General features: G+C 38.7%; 3 protein-coding genes across 3 annotated transcripts; 1 reads left to right on the forward strand and 2 right to left on the reverse strand.

The window, feature by feature from the left end:
• Positions 1–3,759: 3,759 nt before the first annotated feature.
• LOC133325823 (neprilysin-4-like) lies at positions 3,760–5,703 on the reverse strand. The gene has a single exon (XM_061534543.1). It carries the CDS (start codon positions 5,701–5,703, stop codon positions 3,760–3,762), a length of 1,944 nt encoding a protein of 647 aa, XP_061390527.1.
• A 6,331-nt stretch (positions 5,704–12,034) lies between these two features.
• On the reverse strand, positions 12,035–14,003 carry LOC133325825 (neprilysin-4-like). Its single transcript, XM_061534544.1, has one exon. It carries the CDS (start codon positions 13,980–13,982, stop codon positions 12,036–12,038), a length of 1,947 nt encoding a protein of 648 aa, XP_061390528.1. The 5' UTR covers positions 13,983–14,003; the 3' UTR covers position 12,035.
• Positions 14,004–18,125: 4,122 nt separating this feature from the next.
• Positions 18,126–19,256, forward strand: LOC133325826 (neprilysin-2-like; the record flags this gene model as incomplete). Its single annotated transcript, XM_061534545.1, has 2 exons — positions 18,126–18,519; positions 18,575–19,256. Coding segments are annotated over exons 1-2 (1,076 nt in total), but the record flags the coding sequence as incomplete, so codon positions are not given.
• Between the last annotated feature and the right edge of the window lie 19 nt (positions 19,257–19,275).

Consider the following 19,275-nt stretch of genomic DNA (forward strand, 5'->3'; position numbering starts at 1 on the left):
GACCAAACGAAGGAGGAACTTTGTCTTTGACTTGTGGGTAAGAGATCTCCTTTGTGTTTATGGTTGAAACTTTAGTTTATGAGGACCTTTTTTGTGGTTTTCTTTTTCATTTATATTTTGAAACAAATATTTTCAAAACAAATGTTTTAAAGTGATGCTTTAATGCTAGAAAAGCCCTCTCTTCAGGATTAAAAAAAATTATTTTTTATTAATTATTTTTTGAGGCCTTAATAGAGAGGCGTGGATTTTTAAAGAATTATTTTTTGAGGCCTTAACAAAGGCGTGGATTTTTAAAGAATTATTTTTGGAGGCCTTGACAAAGGCGTGGATTTTTAAAGAATTATTTTTGGAGGCCTTAACAATGGCGTGGATTTTTAAAGAATTATTTTTGGAGGCCTTAACAAAGGCGTGGATTTTTAAAGAATTATTTTTGGAGGCCTTAACAATGGCGTGGATTTTTAAAAAAATTATTTTTGGAGGCCTTAACAAAGGCGTGGATTTTTAAAGAATTATTTTTGGAGGCCTTAACAATGGCGTGGATTTTTAAAGAATTATTTTTGGAGGCCTTAACAAAGGCGTGGATTTTTAAAGAATTATTATTTGGGACTATATCCAGGCGTGGGGGTGGCGTAGGGGATGATAGATACCAAGCAACGGCTCTGATTGACTTTAACATGGCGAAGTCCAGGCTTATCTTGGTCCCTCTTTATCTCAATTGTGGACACTGACCTCCCCGCGGTGCCACCTGGGGAGCTATTTTCATCACCCGATGAAATAGTGAGCTAATATGTGCCGCGAGTTCACCCATAAGAAATATAAAAAATGGGTTGAGACGTCGGGTTAGTTGCCCACTCTCGGAAAACCCAACCTACTATGAAAATGCAAAAAAAAAGAAAACCAAACCCCCTAATGTTGACGAACCCCGCTAACGTATAAAGGACCACGATCTTCGAATATGCACTTGGAATGTGCGCACGTTGTACAGATAAGGCGCAGTGTTCGCTTTGGCGAATGTACTCAAGAAGTACAAAGCCGATATTATCGCCTTACAGGAAATGCGATGGAAAGGGACTGGCGTAAGTAAATCTGATGAATACGCCCTGTATTATAGCTGCCATGAATTGATTTATGCGGATTTATGGTTAAAGGGAAAAAATGTTCTCGTATAGCAATTCACTCCAGTAGATGATCGAATTGCTATAATCCGCATAGCGATCATCAGTCTTATTTGCGCCCATGCACCGACCGAATATAAAGATGAGCAGACCAAAGACATATTTTACGAGCGCCTAGAAACAGCATATGATCGTTGCCCTGGCCATGACATAAAAATTCTGCTAGGAAATTTTAATGTAAAAATCGTAAGGGAAAATATCTTTGGCCCCACCGTCAGAAAATTCATCCTCCACGAAGAAACATCAGACAACGGCATGAGGTTGATTGACTTCGCGGCAGCAAAAAACATGGTAGTTAGCAGCACCAGATTCAAGTATCTCGACATTCACAAGGCCACTTGGATTTCTCCTGATCGAACAACGAGAAATCAAATCGATCATGTTGTGGTAGACGGAAGGCATTCATCCAGTTATTAAGACATCCGATCGATCCGGGGAGCGAATATCGATTCGGACCATTACCTTGTTGGAGGTACGCGCCCGTCTTAATGCAGCAACAAAGGTGCGATCTAATGTAACACGGAAATTTCACGTCGAAAAGCTGCAAACACAACAGATAGCAGAAGCCTACACCGCTCAACTTACCCAACTGCTTGACGAAAGCATCCCTTGTCCCGATAACAACATAGAGCAGATAATTGCCCACTCCCTACAAACTGAAGCAAAAGCAACACTTGGGTACCAAAGACCACCATCAAAAAATCCGTGGTACGATCAGGAGTGTCGTAATGCTACTGATATGAAAAACGCAGGGTATAATGCGATGGAGAACTATCGTGAGAACAGGAGAAAGGAGAAACGCATTTTCAGAAAAAAGAAGAAAGAACAAGAAAAACGTGAGCGTGAGCAAATCGAGTTGTACAGGAGTCAGAATGAAGTCCGAAAATTCTACCAACGGGTAAAACACAGAACCGAAGGCTGTTTTGCAGGCACATCCTCCTAGGGAGATGAAGAAGGAAACCTGGTGACAGATACAGACAGCGTGCTGAGGATCTGGAAGAAGCATTTTGAAAAACTTCTATCAAATAGTAGCGTTGAAGTAGATACCCCAGAACCAATAATAGATGACAAGATGAGATCATAAAAGCAATTAATCGGCTCAAGAACAATAAAGCAGCAGGGGCCGATGGGTTACCTGCCGAACTACTAAAGACTGATTAGTACAATTTGGCTAGAGGAATGCATGCCCAATGATTGGAACCTCAGCATCCTGTGTCCCGTGCACAAAAAAGGAGACAAGACGATATGTGCCAACTATAGAGGTATAAGTCTCCTTCCCATCGCATATAAAGTGCTATCCAGCGTACTGTGTGAACGACTGAAGCCAATGGTCAATGACATTTGACATGGACCAAACCAATGCGGCTTCAGACCTGGCAAATCCACCATTGACCAGATTTTTTCTCTACGCCAAATCCTGGAAAAGACCAACGAAAAACACATCGACACATACCACCTACTCGTCGACTATAAATCCGCATTCGACAACCCTATCCGTTCAGAGGTGTTTAAAGTCATGTCTACGTTCGCCAATCCTTCAAAATTAATACGGCTATGCAGGATAACTTTAACTGGCACAAGGTCAGCAGTTATAGTCAATACCGACGAGGTTTCAGACAAAGTGACAATTTGTCGTGTGATCTTTTTAACATCCTGCTGGAAAAGGTCACACGAGATGCAAAGCTGAACAGAAATGGCACTCTGTACACCAAACAAAACATGTTACTCGCCTACGCTGATGACATCGATATTGCAAGCGATAACAGCCATTTTTGAACAAATTGAGAAGGAGTCTGCCAAAGTGGACTAGCAGTAAACGGCGAGAAGACCAATCTGATGGTATCAACGCGCAAGACGTCCAGAAGACTCGGACCAACTGTGGAACTTGAGAACTACAGCTTCGAGGTAGTTAAGGATTTTATATACCTTGGTACCGCCATAAATAAAACGAACGTCATCAGTTTTGAAATTCGGAGAAGGGTTGTGATGGCCAACAGATGCTACTATGGTCTAAGTAAGCATTTAAAAACAAGGCCACCTCCCGCCAAACCAAACACTTTACAAGACGCTGATACTATCCGCGCTTTTATATGGATATGAAGCATGGTACTTGCGGAAGCAGATGAGGCAGCTCTTAGGGTGTTTGAAAGAAAAATTCTGCGAAAGATATCGGCGTCGAATGAACCATGAGTTATACCAGCTATTCTCGGACATCAACTGCAGCGACTACGTTGGCTAGGTCATGTTGTGAGAATGGATGAAGATGCCCCTGCACAGAAGGCATATAAGCTGATAGTTCACACAGAAGGGGAAGACCACGAATACGATGGAAAGATCAAGTCGAAGACAACATTGACGAAAATGGTCTTTCAATTTGGAAAAACTGCGCAAAAGACCGACGCGACTGGAATTCTTTTCTAAGCTCGGTTTATGGAACAAAAGTTCTGTCACAAGCCAGCTAAGTAAGTAAGTAAGGATTTTTAAAGAATTATTTTTGAAGCCCAGTACTTTTTTAAAATAATATTTTAATTTATTTCTTTAATAAATAAAATAATTTAACATACAAATTAGATTTACATTAGATTTAATATATTTCACATTTCTTTATGGGATTCATTCCACTTCCCGCGGGACAATGAAAAACTTTGGCAAATTGTGGAAAATTAGATAAAGGCCCAATAACACGAAATTTATCCGGTACATGTGTGTCTATAGATTCTTGTAATTGACGATAAACTGGGTTGACATCACCACACCACAGCTGGCCATAGCTGACAAAAAATAATTGTTTGCCATTAAAACGCATGCCAGGCATTGATTCCCGAATAGTTTTCCGGTCTTTTTCCTCCACTTCCTGTAACCATTTCATATAAGCTGAATATGCCAAACGAACCCCACCATTATCGGCAATATTCTCACCCTGAGCTGGCATATCGGGTAAATGTCTGTTGTGGAAAATAAAATGCTGATATTGCCGATTGAAGCATTGTGATCTTTTGTTGAAATTCTCCTGAGATTTAGGATCCCACCATTCCAAAATGTTGCCATCCTTGCCATGGCTACGTCCGGTGTCATCGAAACCATGTAGAAGCTCGTGAGAGAGTAAAGCACCCAGCACACCATAATTAAAGGCATTCGGATAATGTGGTGACCATATATAATTCGATTGCAGAAGTGTGACGGGAACTTTGACGGAATTTTCAATTAATATATAGGATGGGGTGGTGGACAAATCATCACCCAAATCTATGGCCTGTGGTGGTTCATTGATACTATCACGATTTTGTTGGGCGCCAAGGATATACAATGATTTGAGATTTTCTATGTAATCTTTGGTATCGACGTGCAGATTTTTGTAGAGGCTGGCAAAATCATAATCGTCGTAGGAGACAATTTCCAATTCCATGGCCTCAAGTTTTTCCACAGCATATTTACGTGTTTCGCCATTTATCCAATTGTAATTATTCGATTCGAGGGAGTCCTTAAAGGCTGCTTTTATTTCTTGCCACATCAGTTGTATACCTTCTTCAATTTCTTCGGTTTTAAATTTCCTATAAACCATATTATCGAATATTTTGATAAAATATTCTTTCATGCCACTTAAGCAGTTAACCTGCAGATCCGCCTTGGCCTGGGGAATTGTCACCAGAAATTTACTAATTAAATTATAAAAAATATAATTTGCCACTTGGCGGTGTGGTGTGGTCTTCAGAACTTCTATTAAATTGTTGATATAGTTTTCACTTATATACACCTGTAGTTCGGGTATGGAACCCAAGGATAATTGGACAAGTCTTTTTAGATCTACTTCTGTGCCATATTTAGTTTGAGCCTCTTCCAGTGTCGTTAGGGTTACTATCTCTTGAAAATCTGTTACAGATTCCAATTCATCCACCCCTTGGGCCAGGGCAGTTTCAAATTGCACAATTTCTTTGGCTACTTCTTTGGCCAATTCCACATCCATATCAAGGAAATTTGTTAGTCTTGAGGACACAACATTTTGAAGACCCTTTATCAAAATCGACTTCTCTTTGTCATTGTATACCGACTTCTCTTCCAAGGCCAAATCCTGTTCGTTAATATACAAACGATTTACCGTGTTGTCAGCCAAATCTATCGAGACCTGGGCGCCGATAATAATACTAATACCATACTTATGGGCAATCTCGGCAATGGTCTGCAACCAATCAAATTTTGTATCCTGCCATTGTTCGCCCGCCAAGGCTGGCATTTCACCAAATTCAGCAATTATCTTCTTTAGCTTTTGTGGGTATTTCTGTTTCAGGTTGGGTAAATTTAAACAGGATTTATAAAAATCCTTCGTCTTCCTGTCCACTACCGTATCCATAGGTTCTCGGGATAATAATATTTCCATGAGTTTGTCATCCAAAGATTTTTGTAAAGTTTCCAAAAGACCCGTTGCCGGTTCATTTTCCAATTCGGCCGAATGATAACGATTCCAATTGCCACAGGTATATTCATAGAAATCTTCACAGGGATCCACAGATAAATTCATATATTTTAACATTTCCTGAGATTTTGCAAGGAGTGTTGGATCGTTCCCAATTAGGGGTATACTTTTCCCCCGCGTCAGACTTTGCAGGATTATTAGAGCAGTTATTCCATAATAAAAGTTCAACATTTCTCCTTTGACATGAAATTAAAATCTACACGATTTGAAATAATTTTGTTAACTGAAACAATAAATGATTAACAAAATCCAATAAACCTAGCCAGGTCCGAATCGCAACAAAAAGCAACAACAATTTGCATTTCTGTGCAATTAACAGACAAACAATTGAAGCAACAATAAAATTGGTTAATTATTTGCATTAGATTTGAGTAAACAGGTAATTGTTGTTAATGTTGCTGTTGTGCCCTACAATAGGATTAGGCATATATTTCAAGGTAAAGAAGATTACAGATTACCACAAAATTGGGTCAGACGAAATTGTAACAAATAAAGAAAACGAAAACAAGATAATAGGGTGTATAGAGTGATCCAAAAAGCAAATTAAAAAAAAACAAATTTAAAACTGCTTAAAAACTACTCTCAAAAACTCACGCCTCAGTAAAGGCCTCAAAAAATAAATCTTTAAAAATCCACGCCTCTTTTGAGGTCTCAAAAAATAATTCTTTAAAAATCCACGCCTATTGGTAAATGGGAGAAATAATTCTTTAAAAATCCACGCCTATTGGTAAATGGGAGAAATAATTCTTTAAAAATCCACGCCTATTGGTAAATGGGAGAAATAATTCTTTAAAAATCCACGCCTCTTTTGAGGTTTCAAAAAATATTCCTTAAAAAGCCACTCCTCTTTTGAGGCCTCAAAAAATATTCCTCTTTTGATTCCTCAAAAAATAATCCTTAAAAATCCTTTCTTGAGGCCTCAAAAAAGTCTTCCTCAAAAATCCACGCCACTTTTAAGGCCTAAAAAAAGTATTCCTTAAAAATCCACGCCACTTTTGAGGCCTCAAAAAAGCATTCCTTAAAAATGCACGCCACTTCCTTAAAAATGCACTCCTCTTTTGAGGTCTCAAAAAGTATTCCTTAAAAATCCACGCCTCTTTTGAGCCCTCCAAAATTTATTCCTTAAAAATCGCAGGCGCGTCGGTCTTTTGCGCAGTTTTTCCAATTTCAAAGACCATATTCGGCAATCTTGTCTTCCACTTGATCTTTCCATTTTATTCGTGGCCTTCCCCTTCTGCGTGAACCATCAGCTGGTTCGCGTTTATATGCCTTCTGGGCTAGGGCATCTTCATCCATTCTCACAACATGACCTAGCCAACGTAGTCACTGCAGCTCAATACGTCTAACAATGTCGATGTCCGAGAATAGCTGGTACAACTCATGGTTCATTCGGCGGTGATATTCACCGTCAACGCAGATCGGCCCATATATCTTTCGGAGATTTTTTCTCTCAAACACTACAAGAGCTGCCTCATCTGCTTGCGCACGTACCCATGCTTCAGATCCATATAACAGCACGGGTAATACCAGCGTCTGGTAAAGTGTGAGTTTTTTCTGGCGGGAGGTGGCCTTGCTTTTGAGTTGTTTGCTCAGACCATAGTAGCATCTGTTGGCCATCACTAACCTTCTCCGAATTTCAAAACTGATGTCATTCGTTTTGTTTATAGCGGTACCAATGTATATAAAATCGTTGACTCCCTAGAAGCTGTGGTTCTCAAGTTCCACAGTTGGTCCGAGTCTACTGGACGTCTGGCGCGTTGATACCATCAACTTGGTCTTCTCACCGTTTACTGCCAGACCCACTTTGACCCACTCCTTCTCAATTTGTTCAAAGGTGGCTGTTATCGCTCGTAATGTTCGAAACATTATATCGATGTCATCGGCGTAGGCGAGTAACATGTGTTGTTTGGTGTACAGAGTGCCATTTCTGTTCACATTGGCCTCTCGTATGACCTTTTCCAGCAGGATGTTAAAAAGGTCACACGACAAACTGTCACCTTGTCTGAATCTTCGTTCGGTATTAAAAAGCTTCGAGAGATCCTTTCCGACTTTAACTGCTGTTAAAGTCGGAAAGTTATCCTGCATAGACGTATTCATTTTGCAGGAATGCCAAACGCAGACATGGCTTTATACACCTCTGAACGGATAGGGAATGCGGTTTTATAGTCGACGAATAGGTGGAATATGTCGATGTGATTTACGTGGTTTTTTTTCAGGATTTGGCGCAGAGTGAAAATCTGGTCGATGGTGGATTTGCCTGGTCTGAAGCCGCATTGGTATGGTCCAATAATGACATTGACCATTGTCTTCAGTCGTTCACACAATACGCTAGATAACACTTCATATGCGATGAGAAGGAGACTTACTCCTCTATTGTTGGCACATATCGTCTTGTCTCCTTTTTTGTACACGGAACACAGAATGCTGAGGTTCCAATCATTGGGCATGCATTCTTTTAGCCAAATTGTACTAATCAGCTGGATCATGCTCTTTATCAGCATCTGACCATCAGTCTTGAATAGTTCGGTTTGTAACCAATCGGCACCTGCTGCTTTATTATTCTTCAGCCGATTTTAAAAATTCACGCCTCTATGAAGGTCTCAAAAAATCATTCTGTAAAAAAACACACCTTTGTTAAGGCACCCAAAAATAATTCTATACAAATCCAAGCCTTTATTAGGCCTCGAATAGTAATTCTTTAACAACCCACACTACTAACAATGCCTGCCAAATTGCGTTAGATGGCGTTGTAGTCAGTTTTAAATTCGACTACTCCCATCAATTTGAATCTTCCGATTTTTTCCTGTTTTTAACCATTTGTACAAACTGCGCTTCAATTGTTTAGCGTATTTATCTAAAAAATAGAATTAAACCACAAATCCATTTGGGAAGTTTATTCACCGTCCCCAAATTTTTGTTGTCGCCAAATTAACATTTAATTATAAAAAATAATACAATTATTCATAAACAAAAGCATTCACGATTAAAATACATCTGCAAATGTTTGGAGACTGACAAATATAAAACAGGGCAATGACTAATCAAAACAATTACCGTTGATATGAATGATATGCAAATGATTTGTCAAACAGATTTTAAAACAAGGTATCTTATAAGGTCTCAAAATAGTATTCTTTAAAAATCCACGCCTCTAACAAGGCCTCAGATATCCCCTGATCCTCTGATACTCCTTGCAAAAATTATGTTAAATAAGTTTATTCAAGGTTATTTGAAAACGTTCCTATATATTGACTTATTTTTTGAAGAAAATTGTATACTTAAACAAAAAAAAAAACAAAGTTAAGCAATTTCCAAAGCTTTGGTATAAATACAATAAATATTTTTCAACTCATCAAAATATTATTATTTTCAATAAAAATTAATACAAAAGCCAGTTATTTATTCATATCTATCCACATACATCCATCAATGGCATTGTTTGAAATTAAACCATTTAATTCATTACTAATTTCAATACAATAAAAAAAATACAAAAACAATATTTTCTCTTCTACTTCGAATAATTTCCATAACAAAGAATTCCAGAGAATATTTCCAATGAATAATAAAAAAAATAATAATAACTATGTCACTAGACATCAAGTAGCCAGCCGATGAGGATGATGACGACAACGATGATGATTTGAATATTTTTGTTAAGTATTTGGAAACAAATATTTGCATAAATACTCGAATCAAGAGACAATTCTATTTAATCAACATAAATATTAGTCGTTGAATATAATTTAACATATTGTTTATCGATGCCGATATTATTTTTATTTTTGAGAGAAAACAAATAATGAATTATCTTTGAGATCTAAGGAGAGGCGTGGGTGGCGTAGCGGATGGTAGATACCAAGCAACGGCTCTGATTTCATCTCAATTGTGGACATTGACTACCCCTTGGTAACACCTGGGGTAGCTATTTTCATCACCCGATGAAATAGTGAGCTAATATGTGCCGCGAGTTCACCCATAAGAACTATAAAAAAAATGGGTTGAGGCGTCGGGTTAGTTGCCCACACTCGGAAAACCGAACCTACTATGAAAAAACAAAGAAAAAGAAACCAAACCCACCTAAAGTTGACGACCACCGCAAACGTATAAAGGACCACGATGCACTTTGTACAAAACAGGCCCAGTGTTCGCTTTGGCGGGTGTACTCAAGAAGTACAAAATCGATATTATTGCCTTACAGGAAATACGATGGAATGGGACTGGCGTAAGTAAATCAGATGTATTGTAGCTGACATGAAATGAGACGTGAATGTGGCTGCGGATTTATGGTTAACAGGAGAATAAAAGACCTCATCTCCAGATTCACTGCAGTAGATGAGCGAATTGCTATAGATCGTATAAAAGCAAAGTTCTTCTACATCAGTCTCATTTGCGCCCATGCTCCGACCGAAGATAAAGATGAACAGACCAAAGACATATTTTACGAGCGCCTAGAAACAGAATATGACCGTTGCCCTGGCCATGACATTAAAATTCTGCTAGGAGATTTTGATGCAAAAGTCGAAAGGGAACATAGCTTTGGCCCCACCGTCGGAAAATTCAGCCTCCATGAAGAAACATCAGACAACGGCATGTGGTTGATTGACTTCGCGGCAGCAAAAAACATGGTAATTAGCAGCACCAGATTCAAGCATCTCGATATATACAAGGCCACTTGGATTTCTACCGATCGAAAAACGAAAAATCAAATCGATCATGTTGCGATAGACGGAAGGTATTCATCCAGTGTTTTAGACGTCCGATTGATCCGAAGAGCGAATATCGATTCGGACCATTACCTTGTTGGAGGTACGCGCCCGTCTTAATGCAGCAACAAAGGTGCGATCTAATGTAACACGGAAATTTCACGTCGAAAAGCTGCAAACACAACAGATAGCAGAAGCCTACACCGCTCAACTTACCCAACTGCTTGACGAAAGCATCCCTTGTCCCGATAACAACATAGAGCAGATAATTGCCCACTCCCTACAAACTGAAGCAAAAGCAACACTTGGGTACCAAAGACCACCATCAAAAAACCCATGGTACGGTCAGGAGTGTCGTAATGCTACTGATATGAAAAACGCAGCGTATAGGGCAACCCTGTGAACAGTAGCAACACGTAATGCGATGGAGAACTATCGGGAGGAAAGGAGAAACGTATTTTCAGAAAAAAAGAAGAAGGAACCAGAAAAACGTGAGCGTGAGCAAATCAAGATGTACTGGAGCCAGAATGAAGACCGAAAATTCTACCAACGGCTAAAACACCAAACCGACGGCTTTTTGGTGCAGGCACATCTCCTGTAGAGATAAAGAGGGAAACATGGTGACAGATACAGACAGCGTGCTGACGATCTGGAAGGAGCATTTTGAAAAACTTCTGGTATCAAATAGTAGCGGTAAAGAGGATACCCCAGAACCAATAGTAGATGACGGTATAGAGTATACCACCTAGCCAAGATGAAGTCAGAATAGCAATCAATCGGCTGAAGAATAATAAAGCTACAGGTGTCGATGAGTTACAAATCGAACTAATCAAGACTGGTGGTCAGATGCTGGTAAGGAGCATGCACCAGCTGATTAGTACAATTTGGCTAGAAGAATGCATGTCCAATGATTGGAATCTCAGCATCCTGTTACTCGCCTACGCCGATGACATCGAAATATAGCGGTAACAGCCACCTTTGAACAAAATTTGCCAAAGTGGGTCTGACAGCAAATGGCGAACAGACCATGCTGATGGTATCAACGCGCAAGACGTCCAGTAGACTCGGACCAACTGTGGAACTTGAGAACTACAGCTTCGAGGTAGTTAAAGATTTTATATACCTTGGTATAACCATAAATAAAACGAATGACATCAGTTTTGAAATTCGAGAAGGATAGTGATGACCAACCGATGCTACTATGGTCTGAGCAAACAACTCAAATTCAAGGCTTTAATAGAGAGGCGTGGATTTTTAAAGAATTATTTTTTGAGGCCTTAATAGAGAGGTGTGGATTTTTAAAGAATTATTTTTTGAGGCCTCAAAAGAGGCGTGGCTTTTAAAAATATTTATTTTTTGAGGCCTCAAAAGAGGCTTGGCTTTTAAAAATATTTATTTTTTGAGGCCTCAAACGAGGCGTGGCTTTTGAAAAGAATTATTTTTTGGAAATTAGTTTCATGCCCTGATAGTCCTTGAGATTTTTTCCAAATTAGAAGTATGAGCATTATAAAATTTTTTATTTATAAATTATTTAAAACTTATATTAAACTTATGTAATTTAAAATGAATTCTCTATACATATAATTAATTAATCTTATTTTACAAAATAACCTATTTTAACTTAATTTCAAAATATTAAATCCGTATTCGCCTCCAAACTCGTGTCAATGTTCTGATGCCCTCTCAATAAATCTCACACTTCTGCACCGGATTCATGCCGCTACCCTTGGGACATTGGAATTCCTGAGCAAATCCATCAAAATTCGATAGCGGGCCAATGACACGGAATTTATCCGGTACATGATTATCAACTGAAGCCAAATATTTCCTAAATGCCGGTGTGATATCATTACACCACAGCTGGGCATAACTGATAAAGAATAGCTTACGATCGGTGAAACTCACGGGAGGCATTGATTCTCGTACAGCTCTTGGATTTTTGGCCAAAGCCTGTTGCAGCCATTTAACATAGGCGGCATAGGCCAAACGTACCCCACCATTGTCGGCAATATTTTCACCCTGAGCCGGCATATCGGGCAAATAATGGCCATGGAAAATATATTTCTGATATTGGGAGTTGAAGCACTGAGAACGTGCATTGAAATCACGACTTGAATCCGCATCCCACCATTCCAAGCTATTGCCTTGGGCATCATGATGTCGTCCATGGACATCGAGTCCGTGCATTAGCTCATGCGAGAGTAAAGCTCCCAGGATACCAAAATTGAAGGCATTCGCAAATGAGGCATCCCACGCATAATTGGGTTGCAGTATGGACACTGGAACTTTGACAGCATTTTCGATGAGAACATTCACGGGAGTGGTGGCAATTCTCTCACTCAGATCCAATGGTTGGGGTGGTGCGAAAATAGCACTACGTTTTTGTTTACTACCCAGCGAAAAGAGGGATTTGAGATTTTCAACCAAATCATGAGAATTCACCTGGAAGGGTTTAAACACCGTTTCGAAGTCGTAATTTTTATATGACACAATTTCCATTTTCATGGCTTTGATTTTTTCCACAGCATAGCTACGTGTTTCGGGACGAATCCAGGAATATTGATGTGGTGATTTGAGAGCTTCAATGAAGGTGTCCTTAATGTCCTGCCACATCACATTTACCCCCTGTTCCGTTTCATCCATATTATATTTACGATAAAGCATATTGTCGAAATTCTTCGAGAAGTAGGTTTTCATTTGTCTCAGACACATATCCTGCAGTTGGTGTTGTGTCTCGGGAATGATGAGCATAAATTTATCGATGAGATGATAGAATATATAATTGGCCACCACACGCTTTGGAGTTTGTTGTAAGGTGCGTATTAGATTTTTCACATACCTCGGACTCCAATAGACCTTGAAGTCGGGTAAGACGCCCAACGACTCCAAGACCAATTTTTCAACATTTAAATGGGGATAGACGTTGTGTTGTATTTCTTCAATGGTGTTGAGGGTATAGAGGTCGGCAAGTTTATTGACTTTCTTGGAGTCCGCCATACCCGCCGCCAAATTGGTTTCAAATTGTGCCATCTCAGTGGCCACTTGCAGACCCACGTTCTTATCAAGACCCAGGAAAATATATAACTTATTGGCAATGCTGTTGATGTAGTTCTTAACAAACCCAGCATTGGCAGGATTCATGTAGATATCCCTCGATTCCAGGGCCAATTGTTGTTCACTTAAATAGATACGATTTTTGGTGTTATCGGCAAAGTCCACACTTATCTCAGCCCCGGTAACGGTAACAATTCCATATTTGTAGGCTATAGCCGCCACAGTAGTTTGCCAATCGAATTTACGTTCATCCCACAACGGACCCGCCATGGCAGGCATTTGACCAAATTCCGCCATAATTTCCAATAATTTCGCCGTATAGACATGTTTCAAATTCGGCAAATTCATGCATGATCGATAGAAATTTTTTATCTTCTTATCGACGTTGGTATCACGCGGCTCGTCGGTGTTCATAAGTAGCAGTATCTTGTGATCTCTCTCCTCGCGTAGACTGTGAAACAGGCCCGTGGCCGATTTCTTTTTCGCCGCTGCCGAATTATAGGTATTCCAATTGCCACAGGCAAATTCATAGAAATCATCACAGGGATTCACCTTTAGATTCATGTAACGAAACATTTCCTGACCTTTGTTGAGACGATTTTGTTCAGACAATGGATTGGGCACACCTAAGATTCCTCGGACCACATTTACCAGGATGTAAAAAAATAAACCCCAACACAAAAGATTAAAGCTAAACATGTTGGAGGTAGGTAACACCTTCTTGAAACTTTCCCAAACGAATGTGGTTTTCCACCCGAATTCAGGTGATGTTATATAAGGGACTGGCTTCCCGTATTGAATATTGTCCGAACAATTAATTTCGATTTTTCTTTAGCAATGAATAAAATCAAAGATTAATTTCATAAGCCCGAAAAAAAGCAATGAGAAACTGGAAAAATGTTTTTGAATTTTTTATTATCGGCATAAACAAAGGACTTTGACCGCGTTTTAAATGGCAATTTAAATTCGGGCTTCTTTTGAGAAAATGCATATCCACTTCGAATGATTCATATAAGCCATCTCTCACTGAATTGATCTCTTCTCATTAAACTCTTTTGTGTCTTATTTTCCTCCAAAAAATGGAGTCTCCATGTGCTGATCCCTAAAATTGTTTAAACTTTCATGGTCATGACTCAAATTTGTCAAATGTGTCGTTGTTGCCATTTTCCTGAAAACAAAACTTGTTCTCACGAAAAGACACACTCCGCACATTCAATGAACTGTTCGCAAAAAAGTTCATTGGATCTTCAAAATTATAACAACAAAATTTTTTGTTACTGAACTCTTTCTTATTGTTATGACATTGTTTTTTTTTTATTTGTTACAGTTCATTGAATTCACTGTTTGAATAATAATTATTTTTTTGTGTACATAAAATTATTGCGAAATATCGATCAGTGATGAAAAGAAGTTCAAATTATTTTCAGCGATCAATTAAACTGTTTTGTTGAGGGAGTGTGGGAGAGAGGGAGGGAGCGAGAGAGCACGATGAAGAGCAATAGCCTTAAATGTAAACAGATGTAAAATTTGAATTAAAGGAGAATGACTTATGGTCGTTGGATCGGCAGGAATGTTAAGAATTTGAAAAGAGGATTTTTTCAGGATTATTCAATTCAATTCAGGAAGTTGATAACAAAAATATAAAATAAAAACGTAATTAAGTTCGCAGCACGTGCTGTGCATTCAAAATACCTTACCTTTATATGGGGACTATGTTATTGCATTATGTGGTAGTAGGTTGTTCATGTTCTGAAAAAATAATCTTCTGAATTACGGACACTCACTTAGAAAACTGGGCTAGAAACTTCAAAATATCAAAATTTAAACGAGAGATTTGTATGGAAACTATTTTAAAAATTAATTGAAAAATTCCTAAAAAGGGGTTTTTATTCACCAGGAATCCGATAAGCCAGATTATTGCCTCTTCGATGAGAAAATTAGGCCAAAAATATAATATCCAATATCCCGGATGCCAATTTACAATTACCACAATGGGAAAATGCAATTAAAATCTTCAAAATACTGATCAATAATACTTAATTGCAAACCGCTTAATTGAAAATTAAAATAATATTCATTCAGTTTTGCCAACGTTAGTCCTACGTGGTGACAAATTTTCGGAACATTGGCTGATATGCTCAATAAGAATCCCGTGTATTAAGATAAAACAAATTTTGTCGAAAAGCGTGCCACAGAATTTCAATTGAACGGTACCTAGAGATGGGCCGTGGATAAATACCCAACCGGTAAATACCCGGTAAATTGGGTAAATGCCCAATTGTGGGTATTTACCATATTGAATCGGTAATACAACATCTAACACCCTATTTTCTGGTTTCTGTTATCAACTCGATTTAGAATGGATAGTTTTACGATACTTTAAAGACGTGGGTAAATACCCGAGTATTTACCCAAAAATTGGGTATAAACTCATTAACTGCCGAACCACTTGACATAGGCGCTTACGTGCTTTTAATGTCAAAGCAAATATTGAAATGCAAAATGGGGTCCCTGGGTCCAAGTTTTGATATAGCTCCCATATAACCGTATTCTCGATTTAAAGTATTTTTTGTCTAGTAGACAAATTTTACGACCAAATTGGCTGTAATTAGGCACAGAGTGTTTTATTTGGGTACCAAATGTCCATGCAAAAATATATATATGTAGGTCCACGGTTACTAGTAGCCACCATACAAAGGTACCCCTATTTTGAGTATTTACCCAAAAATTGGGTATAAACACATTAACTGCGGAAACACTTGACATAGGCGGCCCCATATAACCGTATCTCCCGATTTAATTTATTTTTTGTCTATTAGACACATTTTACAACCAAATTGGCTGTAATTTGGCACAGAGTGTTCTTTTTGGGTACCAAATGTTCATGCACAAATTTATGTAAGCAGGTCCACGTTTACTGGACCTGAGTCTAGAATTTATTAGAAATTTCGTTGAAATCGGTTCGTATTTAGATATAGCTCCCATAATATGTTCGTCCGAATCTTCCAAGGTTTGTCCGATTGAGACGGACATGACCGTGATGTGTTAGATCGCACCTAACACATCAAACTCGACGTCGAAAAGCTGCAAACACAACAGATAGCAGAATCCTACTCTGCTCAACTTACCCACCTGCTTGACGAAAGCACTTCTTGTCCCGATGGCATAGAATTGCCTATTCCCTACATACTGCAGCAAAAGCAACACTTGGATATCAAAAACCACCATCAAGAAACCCATGGTACGATCCAGAGTGTCGTAATGCTAATGATCTGAAAAACGCAGTGTGTAGGGCAACCCTGCAGACAGGAGTAACACATAACGCGATGGAGAACTGTCGGGGGAAAGGAGAGAGGATAAACTTATTTTCTAAAAAAAGAAGAAACAACAAGGAACACGTGAGAATCCAAGAAATTTTACCAACGACTAACGCACCAAACCGGAGGCTTTGGTGCAGGCACATCATACTGTAGCGATGAAGAAGGAAACCTGGTGACAGACACATATAGCGTGTTGAGGAACTGGAAGGAGCATTTTGAAAAGCTTCTGGTATCAAAAAGTGACGGTGAAGAAGATACCCCAGAACCAATAAGTGATGACGCTGATCAGGAGCATGCACCAGCTGATTAGTACAATTTGGCTATAGGAATGTATAGCCAATGATTGCAACCTCAGCATCGTGTCTCCCGTGCACAAAGAAGGAGACAAGACGATTGTGCCAATTATCGAGAAATTAGTCTCCTTCCCATTGCATATAAAGTGCTATCCAGCGTACTGTGCGAACGGCTGAAGCCAATGGTCAATGACATTATTGGACCATACCAAGGCGGCTTCAGACCTGGCAAATCCACCATATACGTTCGGCATTCCTGCAAAATGTATACGGCTATGCAGGATAACTTTAACTGGGACAAGGTCAGCAGATAAAGTCGGAAAGGACCTATCAGAGTCCTTTAATACAGAACGAGGGTTCAGCTTCCGGCTGGAAAGGGTTGTAGTTTCGAACTTTAATGAATTATAAATTGAAATGGAAAAGATTGGGACTGAATGGGTTAAGAAAATTACGTTGATAAATCCTTTTATCTGATATTAAATTCCGATTTCAACGATAACAAAACCATTTAACCGTTATATCTGTAAATTGAAGAGGGGAATGTATTTCAAATGAATTATTTCAAATTTGAATGCAGGCTCTTTGTGGTCAATAATTCATTATCAGCCTGTTTTTGTAAAATTCCAAACGAACGAATTCGAGTGACTTACGACCAAACTCCTTGGTTTTGAAAAATATGTCATTTATTTTTGTTTTGAATCAGAAAACTATTATAAACATAAATAAAGGTTTGGTCGTAAGTCACTCGAATTCGTTCGTTTGGAATTTTACAAAAACAGGTTGTATATTTCAGGTCATTGTAATGTAGAATTCAGAATTTGCATACAAAATGTATTTTTACTTTGTTTCAAAAAAAAAAAAAAAAAAAACGGATTGAAATGCAAATTAGAGAGTTTTGACGAAATGTACATTAATAACCCAAAACAATTGTATTTTTCGGTGATGATGCAGTTTTTTGTCAAATGAAAAGGAAAAGTTGTTAAATTAAATTTGAAAATGTAATTTCAAATCAGTTGAGAAAATATCATTGAAAAATACGGTCAGGATTTTCTCGGAGGGACAAAAAAATGTGCAATTTAAAACGGGGAGTTGTAATATTGGCGATAATGATTTATCCCATGGCAGTGCTACCGGCCAGTTTAGAAGCAATTTCCGGCATTGCCAGCCGTTTACAAAAGGGTGCCGAAATGTTGAAATATATGAATATGTCAGTGGATCCATGTGAGGATTTCTACGAATTTACTTGTGGCAATTGGAATCGTTATCATTCGGCAGCAAAGGGTGATGCCACTTCGACGGGATTACTGGAGAATTTACAAAAATCCTTAAGTGAAAAATTAATGGAGATTTTGGTAACCCCAGAACAAGTAGATACCCTGGTGGATCGTAAGGTCAAAGATTTCTATAGATCATGTTTAAATTTGGCGGCATTGAAAAATAATTATGCTTTGAAATTACGGGAATTAATTGCGGAATTTGGTGAAATGCCAGCCCTGGCGGGCCCAGCATGGCTTGGTGGATACCCGGGTAAATCGTTTATATCTGCGAACTGCAGATTTATCCCTGGGCAATCAACATGTCTATTTGGATAAGAGCAGTTCCCAGCTGTTGCAAGGTATTACAATTGTGGTCTATTCCCGTCTCATCGATTTCCTCGGCATGGAAGTGGAATTGGCCAAACGAACAGCAAAAGAAATAATTGATTTTGAAATAGCCCTGGCTAGGGGTATTGAGGATGTCAACACTGCCACGGATTATAGAGATGTTATTGCCTTGGATACCATCGATTCCTTGCAGCAGAAATATGCAGGATATTTGGATTTGAAGAAATTGCTGTATCTCTCCTTTGGCAGTCTACCCAATCTGAAGGTGTATTCAAATCCCAAATATCTAAAACATCTAATCGATTTAATGCATGTGACACCTCGACGAGTTGTGGCGAATTATATTTTCTATAATTTGATTAGGAAATTCCTGGTAGAAGTACCCAAGACACAGCAGAAATTACAAGAGAATTGTTTGAAGGGAATGAAACCACGATTCTTTAAAATATTCGATAACATGATTTATCGACGTTTTATGTCGCGGGAAATTGAGCAAGGTATCCATAGTATGTGGGAGGAAATAAAACACACATTTAAACAAAATTTGGCATCATCGAAATATCATTGGATCGATGGCCAGATACGCCGCTATGCCATTGAAAAAGTCAATGCCATGAAAATGGATATTGTCTCGTACAAGGATTATGATTTT

The sequence above is a fragment of the Musca vetustissima genome, unplaced genomic scaffold (genome assembly GCF_032173495.1).
Source record: "Musca vetustissima isolate MV318-11 ecotype Yass unplaced genomic scaffold, APGP_CSIRO_Mvet_v1 utg214346, whole genome shotgun sequence".
NCBI classification, from domain to species: Eukaryota; Metazoa; Arthropoda; class Insecta; order Diptera; family Muscidae; genus Musca; species Musca vetustissima.